Source organism: Sturnus vulgaris, chromosome 16, assembly GCF_052056855.1.
Source record: "Sturnus vulgaris isolate bStuVul1 chromosome 16, bStuVul1.hap1, whole genome shotgun sequence".
NCBI lineage: Eukaryota > Metazoa > Chordata > Aves > Passeriformes > Sturnidae > Sturnus > Sturnus vulgaris.
The window spans coordinates 13,353,780-13,368,184 of record NC_142258.1 but is presented as its reverse complement, the minus strand read 5'-3'; the positions used below and the strand labels follow the sequence as shown (position 1 = coordinate 13,368,184).

The 14,405-nt window shown below is 40.7% G+C and overlaps 1 protein-coding gene across 7 annotated transcripts in view; it reads left to right on the top strand.

Annotated features, from left to right (window-relative positions):
• KATNIP (katanin interacting protein) overlaps positions 1-14,160 on the top strand; it is a 55,590-nt gene extending 41,430 nt beyond the window's left edge. For all 7 annotated transcript variants that reach the window (XM_088174529.1, XM_014890976.2, XM_014890973.2 and 4 more), the window contains 8 exons: positions 2,419-2,576; positions 2,885-2,949; positions 3,294-3,404; positions 5,177-5,316; positions 8,050-8,151; positions 8,821-8,981; positions 11,304-11,392; positions 12,718-14,160. In XM_088174529.1, the coding sequence (XP_088030655.1) occupies positions 2,419-2,576; positions 2,885-2,949; positions 3,294-3,404; positions 5,177-5,316; positions 8,050-8,151; positions 8,821-8,981; positions 11,304-11,392; positions 12,718-12,773 (882 nt within the window). In that variant the 3' untranslated portion in view covers positions 12,774-14,160. The remainder of the gene's footprint in view (positions 1-2,418; positions 2,577-2,884; positions 2,950-3,293; positions 3,405-5,176; positions 5,317-8,049; positions 8,152-8,820; positions 8,982-11,303; positions 11,393-12,717) is intronic.
• The last annotated feature ends 245 nt before the right edge of the window (positions 14,161-14,405 follow it).

The window sequence follows — 14,405 nt, the reverse complement described above, 5'->3', positions numbered from 1 at the left end:
TAACGAGCCAAAGGTTGCTGTTCATTGCACAGAAAGTTTAGGGATCCACCTATTCCCAGATTTTCTACCCCAAAAGGCAACTGTTGCATTCTCAATGTCCAAATTCAGGCAATAAATAAGAATAAAAATGTTGGCTTGTATTAAACTGGAGAGAGGACAGAAAAGATCTTCCAGTTAAATCGCAGCTGATCCAGAGATGTGACCAGAGGGCCCCTGATTTCGTGCTCCATCACATTTGCCTAGCATGTGTGACACAGGGGAGGGGTCTGGAGCATTTTGGGCATTACCATCTAAATATCCTGCCTGTACAAATGAAGCCTTTTAGTGACATTTGTGTCCCCTGAGTGCAGCTGGAATAATTTTCTTCCCAGGAGCTGTGTTTTGGATTGAGGGTGATAATAATGTTGGTAACTTACTAATGTTTTAGTCGTTGCTGAGCAGTGCTTATTAAATCTCTAAAATCTAACATGGAATTTGGTTTCTGGAAGCCAAGCTAACAAAAAAAAGAAGAAAGGTATATTTTCAGCAGTTTACTTTGCTAGTTAGGAAAAGAAATTAATTTGATACAGGTGTCTACCTGCACGAATACTGAAAGTCCCATAAGTTAGTGGATACCACTTAAAGGAGGAGCCCATACCTGCAGTCTTGTCAAAGGATAAAATAAATTATTTGGAAAACAAAAGATGCAAGGTCCACTGGGCCACAGGAAAGGAGGGGTTAGGCTGTAAACCCAGGGCATCCTGACATCTGTGTCTTGAAGTATTGCTGCTCCTTCTAGGAACCAGTCCCTGGGTGTGAGATGGAATGATTTGTTAGCAGCTGCAGGCTGGGGGATTCTATTCACAGCTTTAGGGTGAGAGGGTAACAGCAGTGACTGTCACAATGAAGACTTGGGTGCTATTTGCAGCTCTGTGAAAAATCACCTTGTGAGAGCTTTGTTATGCTATTTGTAATATGTGACGGCTGAGTGCCTCCTCAGATGATGAGAATTACTTAGAAATGAGGGCTGTAAAGGGCACATAAATATAAGCAGCTGTGGTATAATAGGTAAGATTCCATCTCTGACTCTCCAGACTTCCCATTCACTACGTGTTTCCGTTTAGGGAAGTGTATTTCAGTGGATTTCTCACTTCCCCTCCTTAGCCTGGCTGACTTACTCAACTGGAAAGCAGCATGCAGAAGAGTTTCTCATATGAAAAAGATGTTTCCTTTATTTGATCCCAAGTGTATTAAAGATGAAGCCAGAAATAGTTATTTCTCTACACTTGGTAGTCATACAAACATTCCCTCCTAATTAATCTTCATGGAAATGAACTGAGCCCCTCCTCCAGTCTAGCACAAACTGGTACCTAGTGAAAGACCCAGGGCAGTAAATGCTGCTTGTGATGAACATTAATTTATATTTAACATATTAGAGAGCAAGGTGCAGTGATTAATTGTTGCAGTGTGATTGAATTGTTCTGCACCTGGGGTCATGGATACAGCTCCACATGGTGCTGCTGGGGGAGGGTGAAGGGGCCAGGACTCCTGCATCATCTGAATAAATGTGCCTGAATTATGCACTTTAATCTCCAGAGGTTGGATAAGGTGTGCTTGCATCTCTGAGGTGGCCACAGCTCAATTGTCTCTGTGTGGTACAGGTACCTTTTCTTTATTCATATGCCCTGAGGTTACTCACAGCACTGCTTGGCAGATGAGTTTGTGTGATCCTGGAGAAGTCCAAGTGCCACCTGCCTCAATGATAAATAGAACTGCTGAAACACAGGCTGCTATAAATGCAACAGGAACACCAAAGTCTGCTCTGCAGAGAGCACCAGGCTGTGGGATTTGTGGAAGGGTGCCCCCAGCCAGGGCTGGGCAATCCCAGCTGACTTAGCTGAGCATTCAGGTGCATGATGTCCCCTCAGAGTCCCTTTGTGACATGAGCTGACTTGAGAGCTGAGCCTTTGTCTTGATGTGTGTAAATATTGCTGCAGGCTCAGGAATCCGGGGATTGTTTAGGTTGGGAAAGAGCTGTAAGGTCATCATGTCAAACTGTGAACCTCACACTGCCAAGGCCAGCACTGTTCCCAGGTGCCCCATGCACACCTCTCTGAGTCCCTCCAGGGTTGGGATCTCCAGCACTTCCCTGGGCAGCCTGTGCCAATGCTTGGCCACCCTCTCTGTGAAGAAGGGCAGCTTCAGTTTGCTGAGATCTAGTGCCACATATTAATTGAAGGATCTGTCAATACTTTTTTTTGAGTATTTTCCCCCCCCCCAAATCCTCACCTCTGCCATCCCCATCAATGTCAGTGATGACATGGACACTATGGATTGCAGCTGGTATCTGCTGGGTTTCTCTGAAGTGAGTGGAATTGTTTGCAATTATTTTAAGTCATGTCATGCCAGGTAATCTCCTGTTTTGTTCTTTTAAACCAGGCTAAGGTGGTCCATGTGGTGCTGGATGGGCACAGCATCTCCCCCCTGGAGGGCTTCCTTATCCGCAAGGGACCAGGCAACTGCCACTTTGACTTTGCTCAGGAAATTCTCTTTCTTGACCATCTACAGCCCCAGCCGGCTCTTAAAGTACACAAGAGGTAAAATAGGGTGTCTTTGCTGTCTGAACCACGTGATTTCACTGCTGTTGTGTCATTTCACATTCCCTGTTGGAGCCGACTGTCAGGCTCCTGGATGAAAACATGGAGCACTTGGAGCAGAGCTTCACTTGTTTTAATTCTGACCAAATTTCTCTGAGGTCTCAGGGGAGTCTGGTCCATCATCACAGGTGGAGGGGTTGGGGTGGTGTCTGTGGAGGTTTAGTTCTTTGGATTTGTTCTCTTCTTTTCTGAATGAGCCAAGGGTACATAAAAAAAACTGATTTGCTTTTTTTTTTTTTTTTTGGCAGGCCTGCTCCAAGGACACTGGAACAAGCCAGTATGGACTATGAAGCACCATTAATGCCCTGTGGTTGTATCCTTCCCTGTCATCTTCCTTGTCACATGGAATATTTTAGAGTTACATATCATGGTTAGGAGTCCTGAGCTTTTTGAATCCAACTATTTTGGGTGCTTGAAGATATTAACAAGATATCAAGAGTATGAGAAAGGCTTCCATAAAGTATGGCTTAAGAATAAATCAATGAAATATCATCTATGAATATGTGGCCTGTTTTCAGATCCTCTGGTCTTCTGAACTGCAAATAAGATTGTCTGACATTGCAGGCTGCTCAATAATTTTTCAAACTGCAGATTAAATAGTCTGTTAGGTCAAACCTTCTGTATTGATGTTTTCCTTAATAACCTATTGTATTGTAGTTATTTTCCAGTTCCAGCTCCTGACGAGTTGGGGTGATCCCTACTACATTGGTTTGAATGGGTTGGAGTTGTTCAATGAGCACGGAGAGCAAATCTTACTGACTGAGAACAGTATCCTTTGCACAGCAAGCACCCCTGGCCCTGCTGAGGCACAAATTGTCACAGGGCATCACTTCCACATTGCCAGATTGTCCTGTGGGATTAACTCTGCTTCTATTTCCTTGGATTTGGGTGATGAACCTCTTTTCCATATGTTTTTATGGATTCTTTATACTCCCAGAACATTTCTTCTCTCAATGGATGCACCAACAAAGCAGGACAAAGTTAGAGAAGGGAAGGCTTAAGAAGGGTGTGGTATTTTCTGCTCTGACATTTCTTCTGTGGTGGGGAAGGACCAAAAAGTTTGCTGAGCTATAAATTCATAAGAAAAGATTGAGTTCAGTGCCTTTTTTTAATGGAATCTTTCATTGTGCCTCAAGAAAGAAATTTTTCATGACTCCTGTTCTGGAGATTTAAGGCTTTCCTGTACACCCAATGCAGTCATGAAGATCAGGGCTGAGAGTCTGAATCTGATTCAGTGTTCCCTGGATATCCAAGAGAGGGAATGAAGGGCATGTTGGGAAGATTGATGTTCATCAAGGTTACACTTTGTGATCTGTACCAGCCAAAGTCTTTTAGAGCTGAAAGCTTCATACCCCAGCATACAACTCCCATAGTTCAGGTACATGGAAGGAACATTTCTTAGCCCCCTGAAAGAATAAATAGCACAAATGCTGCAGGAACTGTTTGTCTCTAAGCATCTTCACTGCCTAATAAATAGGGAATTCAATGAAATAAAGGCTTTTCCCCAAGTGCTATTTTGATTTGTATCTTGTATGATACACCCAGAACTTGAAACATTTATAATGGACAAGAAATATTTGGAAATTGAGAAGTGGTAACAAATTGTCTTTAAGAACCAGGCCTGGTACAGCTCTACAGTGCAAAACTAAAGCCAGGTAAAGAATTCTCATCTCCTTTTGAATGATGACCTGTTCCTGCCTGTGCAGTTGTGTGTGGGATGTATTAGGATCCCACAAGAGCATATTTGTCTTAGTGCAATATTTAATGTGGTAATTCACTACTGAATCAAGCTTTTCTTAAACACTTGAGGCATTGCTGTGTCATTCCTTCCATTCTTTACAAATACTTACAGACTTTTAGAAAGCTGGACAGGGAAATGAATGTCCCTCCAGCTGGACTGCTCAGGATTCATAATTCTGAAGACAGTGACATCCATCCACATTTCTTTGCATGTCTTTAACATTCATATATGTTTTTAATGTAAATGTTCTCTTACAGAGAGAATCTGTTTGCCTGTTCAGTGGGAGTTTAATCTTTCCCTCTCAAGGAAGTGAAAAAAAGGTTGTATTACACAGTCACTGATTTTTACCACAAACCTTGAGAAACTCAAGCAAAACCTAGCCTGACTGATGACTGCCTCCTGCAAAGACACTCTTCTTGAGATAGGTTTTATATGAGGAATGTGCACAAGCTTATGATAAAAATATGGGACTTTGTCACCAAAAAAGCTGGGAAGTGCCTATTCCTGATAATGGAACTTTATTTAAGTCATAAGTACATATTTGAATTAAATATATGAATAATATATGAATTAAATGCAGATAGTTACTTGATTCCTATTTTTAAAATAAACTGCCAGAATATCTAAGAGTTGTCCTGATTTTAAGTATGTGCCCCCAAATTCCTCAGCTATGCAGTCTTGGGAGTACTGCTGTAGTGGTGGAAACTCATCCATGGAGTTGGGAAGAGCATAAACTTTTAAATATGGTGTTTCTGAAATATCCATTTTTGAGTTATTTATGCTTAAAGTTTTTATTCAGATATTGCTGCTTTTCCAGATAGTGTCAACATTTTAGATGATGTATCTGGAGACATCCGGACTCCAGACAAACTGATTGACAGAGTGAATGACACCACTGATGGCAGGCACATGTGGCTGGCACCAGTTCTTCCTGGTTTGGTACATTTTTCCCTTTCCATTCTGATTTAGTGATGAGTGTGGATAGAACTGGAAGCATGGAGGAAAGGGGAAGCATATAGAATTCATTTGGTATTAGTAACAGATGCTAAGTCACTGCTTTTTAGAAGTTGTTTTTGTTGCAGCCTCTCTGCACTGCACAGGCAGCAGCAATGGAGGTTCCCCAGGTTTGTCATCTCCTCTCGTCATGGGGCAACAGCAGAAGATTTTCCGGGGATGGTTTTTGAATCACTGTGACAAAGATACTGATGGAGTTCTGTACAATAAACACCTTTCTGGTGCTTTTAAGTTCATTTTTACAAAATACAATGAATGTTGTTCCAGCAGTAAGAAATTCTTTTTTAATCTCATTATCTGTGTTGAATTCAAATTTGTAGATTAGGGATGGCAGACTTTGTATTTCATGTCCTAAGGCCACAGATGATTCAGCCCTTTTAGAAGTCCCATGTTCAATAGCTGGGATATAAAAATCTAAACAGGAAAAGTAGATAACTTAGATGACTTCTGACCTTGTTTTGGGAAAGGACATTTTTAGGGGCCTGTAATGGACATAATTAAGGTGGTTTTATTTCTTATAAGAGAATGGATTTAAAAAGAAAACAAAGTATATGTGGTAAGTTATCACTTACTGTTTTGACAAAATCCTCACTCGAGACGTTGCAGTTATTAATTAGAATATTAAAAGTGAAGAATTGTTAATTTATATCATGATGTGTTGTAATGAAGGGCTATAATTAAGGTAAAGCTTTTAAGTGTACTTGGGAATAGTAAGCACTTGCATTTCCTAGGGAAGTGGAAGGTCTGTGTGATGCCTGAGGCTCCTGCTGTGTAGATGCCACATCCTGAATCCTGGCAATTTGATGGGATGCTCAGATGTCTCTATTAACAGGATGGCTGATTTGACAATCATCTGAGTGTGCTCATGTCTTACAAAAGACATGCTTGCAGAGGCTTTTTCACTTGGGAAAAAGGAAAATAACAGGCCCTGGAGTTCTCTCTCTTTGTGTTGTTCTGCCTGACACCAAAGTACTGCAGAAGAGCACAAAATACCAGTATTAAAGGGTAAATTGATAATGTGTGAAATGCAGGAGGCAGAAGTGATTTAATGGTGTTTGCTGTCCTTGAACTGTAGCAAATGACACCTCTGTAAGATCACAGAGTGCTTTTCCCTCCTCCATCTTTCCCGGGATGGTTGCTGAGCTGGGAGGTGCTGGATGGAGCAATCAGCCTATTGATGCTCTGGAGCTGAACCAGAGCTTGTGAATCCTCAGTGCAGGCTGCCTGCAAAGCTGCATTAACTCTTTGATGTGCTGGAAGCTTCAAAAGCCTGGAGGGAATTGCTATTGTAGCCTTTCTTTTTTCTTCCTAAATGTCTTTTCCTTTTTGATTCTAAAAGTGGTTTCTTGTTTTCAAATTCATTTCTTACATAAGCAGAACTTGAATTATTTGTTCTCCTGTTACTGATTGTCATTTTATTTCTTTGTTTGAATGGATTTTTAATCAAATATATCATTTGCTGGGATCCAACAGTTGTTGTTAGGGGCAATGCTCCAGTTGTCTCATGGAAAATCACAGATGCAAACATTTCTATTGATCCAATCTACCTTTCTTTCTTCAGTAAAAGAAACCCAGCATAATAATTTAATATAACCTACAGTATCTTCTCTACTACATCAAAGGATTAAAACTTCAGAGGATGCTAAAGATGAAGCTTAAGATATGTTGATCCAAAGTTGATATAGTGGCTCATAAAAGGAAAAGCATGGAATTAACTGTAACAGGCAAGACTGGTTTCCTGCCTGCCTAATCTTTGGTCTTAGCATCTTGACATTAACGTCACTGAAAAGCAGATGAATAATACCTCAAACAGCAATTGTTTAGCAAGCATCTGGAGGATTGTCTCTAAATTCCTGGTAGTGTAACTCACACAAAAATTACAAAATTTCTGCAATAGCTTTCAGGGCATACAGGGGAAATTTTAGTCTTGCATATAGAAAGTGGATTCCATTCATGTTTGAGAGAAAGAGATGGAATGGAACAGAATAAAATCATTGATTCACAGAGTGGTTTGAGTTGGAAGGGACCTTAAAGCTCATCCAGTCCCACCCCTTGCCATGGGCAGGGACACCTGCCACTGTCCCAGGCTGCTCAATGCCTGGCCTTGGACACTTCCAGGGATCCAGGGGTGGCCACAGATTCTCTGGGCACCCTGTGCCAGGGACCCTTTCCCTCACAGGGAAGAATTCTCTCCCAATATTCCATCCATCCCTGCCCTCTGGCAGTGGGAAGCCATTCCCCCTTGTCCTGGCACTCCAGGCCCTTGGAAATTATCTCTCTCCATCTTTCTTGCAGGCTCCATGCAGAACAGAACAGAAGAGGCAGCAGCTTGTCTTATCCCTAAGGACATGTCTGTATTTGGTTTATGAAATACTCATTAAAAGTGTCTCTATCCCCATCCTCCAATTTCCAGGCAGTCCAGGATGACAAGGATGCTCTAGATCTCATCTTCTGTGCTTTTGAGAGCAGCTGTGGGGTAGAGCCAACATCTGGGAATTATCAGCAGGGATGATAACTGAACTTCCATCCTCAGCATCAGTTATTTCTCCTCCAGCTATATCTCTTCAAATACGAAACCTCTTTTGATGTAACATGCATGAGAATTTAATTTCTTTGGGGAATTTGTGCTGTTAAATATAAACTAATTCTCTTTTACAGGTGAATAGGGTGTATGTCATTTTTGATGTACCTACTACTGTGTCAATGATCAAGTTATGGAATTATGCCAAGACACCTCAGAGAGGTGTGAAGGAGTTTGGTGTAAGTCATTTTAAGTAATTTTCCTGTGCATTTTGTATGTCCTGGTGAGTCAGCTGGCTCCATTCTGGACGTGTTCTCACAGTTTGGTGAAGTGTGATTCCATGTAATCTCAAAGGATGGGATTCATCTCATTTAACTCTGCATTTAATATTAAAATGACTAATCTATGCCAGTCATCTGTCCTCACTTTTTTGTCCAGGGAAAGAAAACTTTATTTGATTTTTGTCTTAGATAATTGTCTTAAGACAGGATAACACTTGCCTTTTTCCACTGACTGTAGAGTAGGCCTGGAAGACTAGTTTGAACTACAAAGCCAAGTTTTAGACAGCTGAAGTGAGGTGAGATTCATTAATTCCTAGATTTAAGAGTGATTCACCCCAATGAATAGAATAGCAATTATGTAAAACACAAAATACATTTTTAATTACTTGAAAGCTGCATTAAAAATACCAGTGACAAGATAAAAAAATACTTGGGGAAGAAAAAAAAAATCAAACTCCAGCAGCAAATAGAGAGAAATGGAAGTTTTAAGGAACAAAAATTAAATTAATGACCAGATTTGTGAAACAAAAAGGGCAAAATACTTTCTAGTTAATAGCTAGAGAAAGCTGCTGAAAGCAAGGCCTGATTTCCTGATGGATTTTTGACTCATTTCTTCCATCTTTGTAGCTTCTGGTCGATGATTTGCTGGTGTACAATGGGATTCTGGACATGGTGAGCCACGTGGTGTCAGGCATCCTCCCCACGTGTGACCCCGTGGTTCCCTACCACACCATCCTCTTCACAGACGATGAGAGGATTTGCCACCAGGAGAGGAGAACTGTTATCAGGTACGTGAGTGGATCTTGCTTGGGACAAAGAATTTTGGCTTTGAAAACTGGTGTGATGTGACTGATGTCAGCAGTGTGTGTATTGCTGAGCAAAATTCCCTTCAGGGCATCCCTGGCCTCACTTGAGGAGGAGTAAGTAGATTTTTAGATATGAGGACCAAATTACCAGCTTTGTTTGCAAGCATCTTGTAGCACTTCCTGGTATTCATGATTTGTATTTACATCTGTTTTCATGAAAGCCTGTAAACACAAAATAAAAAAGTTAGGCTTCTTTAGAGAAGAATTAATAAATCCCAACGATGTTACACAGAGGGGGGAAAAAATAGAAAGTTCATGAAAAAAAAACAAGCATCAAAATTAAAGAAAATAAACTACTCTGATTTGACACAGATGCTAATTAAGGAGCCAGAATTCGACTATTTTATAAACAGTCTAAAATAATGAACTTCTAAAATGAGGAATGAATTGCATTTGGGGGGAATGATGCTTTGAAAGCACTAAGTTGGCAATCTCGTGGAGAATGTGATGAAATGCAGTGAAAAATGCACTTACATTTAGAAGGCCAGGATTGGTAGGGTCTAAAAACCAGTCCCTGGCAAGGAAAGTAAAGTTTTGAAAGAATAATTTATTTTAAATGGGATTGAAAAGTGAAAAAATGAAAGCTTATAGAAATGAACACTTTCTTATATGTGGGACAGCTGAGAAATAGAATGTTTTGCACATACATCACGTGGGAAAAAAAGGCAAGTTTTGCATGGATAAATGGTGTGTGATCCACTCAGAAAGATATTCAAACATTTAGAAATAAGCAGAAGGAACATGAGATGCTCTGAATAAAGACAGAAGTTCACATTTGCCTACAGGGTTTGTTTTCTTGTGTTTCCCTAAAGCATTGGCTGTTGGCCACTGGTCCTGTCAGAGGTTAAATAAATTATTATTGTTTGGATGTGTTGTGTTGGACTCATGTTTTTGTACCAGTGGTTGTGTTGTCGTGGTAAAACTTGGAGGTGAACAATTTCTCAAAGTGAAAAAGTCACTGAAATGAAAATGCCTTGAGGAAATAAAAGTTTGGAGAAAATTTTCAATGGGATAGATAAAGGAGAAGGATGGGAAAGGAGTCTTTGCTTTCCTCAGCTTCAGATCTTTCTATGAGTAAAATAATTTTATTGAAACCAGGGAAGCACCAGCTGTAATCACAGATCTTTTTCACATAACTTCCTTTGCACATATTTATCAGACATATGTCCTTTGATCTACTTGAAAGAGGAGTTTTGGGGTCACAAACACTGCCTGCTCTCTCTTCCAGTTGAGAACATGCTGAGCCTCTTCTCTTCCAGACTTCAGTGCAGGAGTTCTCCTGCTTTTTCTTCCCAGCCTGCTCTGCAATCATCTCTTCTCTTTTTTTCACCTCCCACCCTACTAAAATACAGGGTACTTCAGCAGCAATGGCAGACCTGCTGGATAATACCCCTTCATTTTAAAAATGCTCTGCAGCTTTCAGCTATTGTTGCTTGTGATGTTGGCCTCTTCTCTTTCACATGGCACTATTCAGTATTTTATGAACCTGAACTTGAGCCTGATATTATCATCAATAGTGTAAGTTTTGGTTTGCTTCACTATTGGCTCTTCTGCTTCACTCTGACAGTCTGAGAGACATTACATTTTTCTTCAGAAATAGAAACCCATTTTGTGCAGTATTTGGAAAGAAAAGGAAAAATACACTTCTTTTATTGCAAAGGCACAAATGGATTTTTTTGGTCTATGTAAAAGGGAGATCTTATTAGTGATGTTTCCCTTACCTTTCTATTCAGCTCATGTTTTTCTCTGTAATTTGTTTAGTTTAATTTACCTTTGAAGTTATTACTTCTTTCTCAAAAAGGAATGGTTAAAATTTTGCAGCAGCCTGCAACCAAAACTTGTCACAGTAAATTAATTTTGTTTAGTTCAGAAAAGTTTCCAACAATGCTTTTTCAGAATTACGAAGCAGTGTGGAAGTTCCATATGAGAATTTTTATACCCCCTTTGAACAGCTCTGATTTAAAATCTCACTTTGCTTTGTGGTTCAAGCTGTGTAGGCAGGCTTGGAAATTGTAGAGTGAATATGATATTTATATTTGAATGTGTGCTTGAATAAATGCCACTAATTAAAACTGGCAAGAAATCCTTCAGGTGGATGAGGACAGGATAATTCCAGTGTAGTGTGGCTGTGCTGTGGAGCTGTTGGACTGCAGACATCCCTTCTTTGGTATCCTTGTCCAGGACTCTCATAACTTTTCCCAATGTTGATTATTTTGGCTGTTGTACTGATTTCAATCTTTTCAGCAATCACGTGGAGGATCAGGATGTACGAATGATGAATGAAAATGAGATTGTCACCAGCAGCAAAAAGAAACAAGTTGTGGCTGATCCGGGTGAGTTCTGTCTTCCACATTTTTCTGCTGCTCAATTCTTGCAGACACAGTGTGGATAATGAGCATTGTTATAGCCCTAAACTGGGAAAAGTGGGAAGCCTTATGTATATTTAGCTCTGCTTTTTCTGTCATAGAAAGACAAACTGCAAATTCCATCTTCCTGTGGGTTTCTACTCTGTATCTAAATCTGAAAGGGGATGATGTGGTTGTGGCTCACAGCACCACAAATGCAGAAATCCTCAGCAAAGAAACTGGCTGAAGAGAATTTAAAAATGGCTGTAAATTGTGCAGGTTCATTGATGGCTTTTGGAATAATAAGCTCATTGCATCCCCACTGGCCTTTTAAGCAGCTTCAGAGATGGTGCAGATGTGTCTGAGAATCTGCTGCTTGTCACTCCTTGAGCAAACCCAGAGTCACAGCGAGTGTAACAAGGGGGAAAACGTGTTGACTCTATTCCTCCCACTGTCTTTCTGGTTGGTCTTTTTGCTTACAAAGTGATAATTAAAAAGACAACCTCTCTTTTTTCCCAAGGAGAAAGAGTAGATTGTATTTATAGTCTGAAGAGTACCAGTTATTCATTGTAAATTACTCAGAATAGCTCCCTAAATACATCTCAAGTTCTCAGCCAAGCTGGTATATTCATGATTGGTTTTCTCTCCTGAGCATGACACTTTCTCCAATTAGTTCTCTAGAAAGTGTTACAGATATTATTTGATGGCTTTTAATAACAGTTCTGTAGGAGAAGGATTTGAAATGCCATTGCCTGTAAAAAACCAGCTTGGAAGTTATTATATTTAACAATACTTCTCAAAGTATCCTGGACATCTCTGTGGCCACTGGAATGGCATCCTGGCTTCCAGAGCAGACCTGTCCAGTAAAGAACAGCTGTCATGGCCATCATGACATGGAATCTTTTCCAGCATGGAGGACACAGAGCCTCTGAAGTCACCAGTTGAGGGTGGCCTGTTGCCCTCTGCCCCCTGTCCTCTCTGCAGTCCTGGCTGGTATCAGGGTGTTGATAACACATCTGTGGAATGATTTGGGTTGGAGGAGACCTCAGGGGGTTCCTTTCCTGAGGGAGGGTTCAGCCTCCTGCTCAGGACAGCATCAATCCTGAATTCAGAGCAGGCTGCACAGGAAAGCAATTCCATGGGGCTGTGAAAAGCTGGCAGCCCTCACAGTCAGTGTCACAAACATTACTGAGAAGGGTGGCTCAGCTTCACTCTGGGGTGGAAAGAGAAATGGGCATTTTTGTTCCTGATTTTACTCCATGGCTTCACTGTTGGTGTACAGTCCTAAAGCAGCCCTTCGTTTTCCTCAACAGCTCTGCGCCCCAAAACCTGCATCAGTGAGAAAGGATTGCAGAGGAGGAAAAGATAACAAGCAAAGTCCTGAATGCATCCAGCCCTAAGGAGCTGCAATCCAAATCTTCAAAATATGCATTTCCAAATGGAAGATTTTCCATGTCTGCTGCTGCTGAACCACCTCCTCTTGTGAGGCAGTTTTATTTGCTACAGGAAATTTTCTTCAGAATGAAATCTGAAGCATGAATTCAGTATCCTGGGGGATTTTTTGGTCATGATCTGTTTGAATTTCCCCCTTATCTCTTAATTGAAAATCCAGGGAAGAAAGAACATAAAAGAGAGAGTGAGAACCTTTCTGCTGACGACTGTTCTGCCAAGTACTGAGAACTTGGGTTAAGCAGGATTGTCCACAGGTTTTTTTTAGATTATTTCTAAAGCTTTTATTCCTAAATCCTAGCTGGATGATCACGAAGATCCTCACTAGAAGGAGGTGCTGCTTTATTTCTGATGCCTGTAAATAGTTCTCTGAGGAATGCACTTGTTAGAGGAAATACTCTTTAGCTGTCTGTCTCTGGGCATGTTTGGATGCCAGGGCTGTCTGTAGGAGCTGCCTCTGTTTCTGACACCTCGACAGATTCCACTGGGCTTGCAGAAATGTGATGGATGCCTTTAGGAAGTGGAGATCAGGAAGTGGCTTTATCAAGGTTTAATAAGTGCATTTCAGCTGTCACCTTTTCATGTTTTGCAGTGAAATAATTATTTCTTTCATCATTTCACTACCATGGAAAGAGCAAGTGAGGTGTTTTGCCTGGAGTGCCATTGACAGGTGCTCTGCACATCCTTCAGAGCTACAGAGCAATGTTTTTTACTCCTATTTTGCCTGAATTTATATGAACAAGGAGGCCATGCCTCTGTGCTGCACTAACCAGATGTTGCCAGCAACAGATCATCACTTCTGAGAAATGGTAAATGCCTTTTAATTAGATGAAGGTAAGGAGAAAAGTGCATTTTTAAACAAAAATACCCTGCACATGTAGTCATTTAAATAAAAACTCTAACCAAATAAATATGCTGCAGAACTTGCTATGCAAATGTACTTTTCCCTGAAAACTTGGTGTTTGTGACAACCTGTAAATCTCTTCCCTGGATTCTCATTTAGAACTTGCTCATTCCTGTGATTGTGTGATTGTTTCCAGAGAGAACTGAGTGCTGAAGTCAGGATGTGCTTTCACACATAAACCAGAGTTACTGGTGCAGCTCAATTTAGAATCAAACTGTGCTGCTTCCCTTTCTGTCCTGTCAGGAGTGTAATATCTTGTATATTTGCTTATTAAAACGTCACTGCTGTTGCCTGAGCTGAAAGGACACAAGACACCAATGCATTTCCCAGGTTTCTGTGTACTGATGGAGCAAAAGAATTTATTTTATACTAAATACAAACTACTTTACTTTTAAACGTAAAATTGTGTGTGTGAGTACATTGTACTTTATTTAAGGGCTCTTCCCAAGCTGCACTGACTAAAGAATCCTCTTGTTCTGAGAACTCTCCCCTCGTTTGTATCTGGTGTAATTCTACCAAAACCAAGTGCTAATTTTTGCTCCAAATCATATAACAGGCAACTCTAAATGAAAAAGAGGAGTTGGGAGGAGGGGTTTTGGAAGGGCTCAGCTATAAAACTCTGTGTTTGGAAGGGGAGAGGGTGTAGCA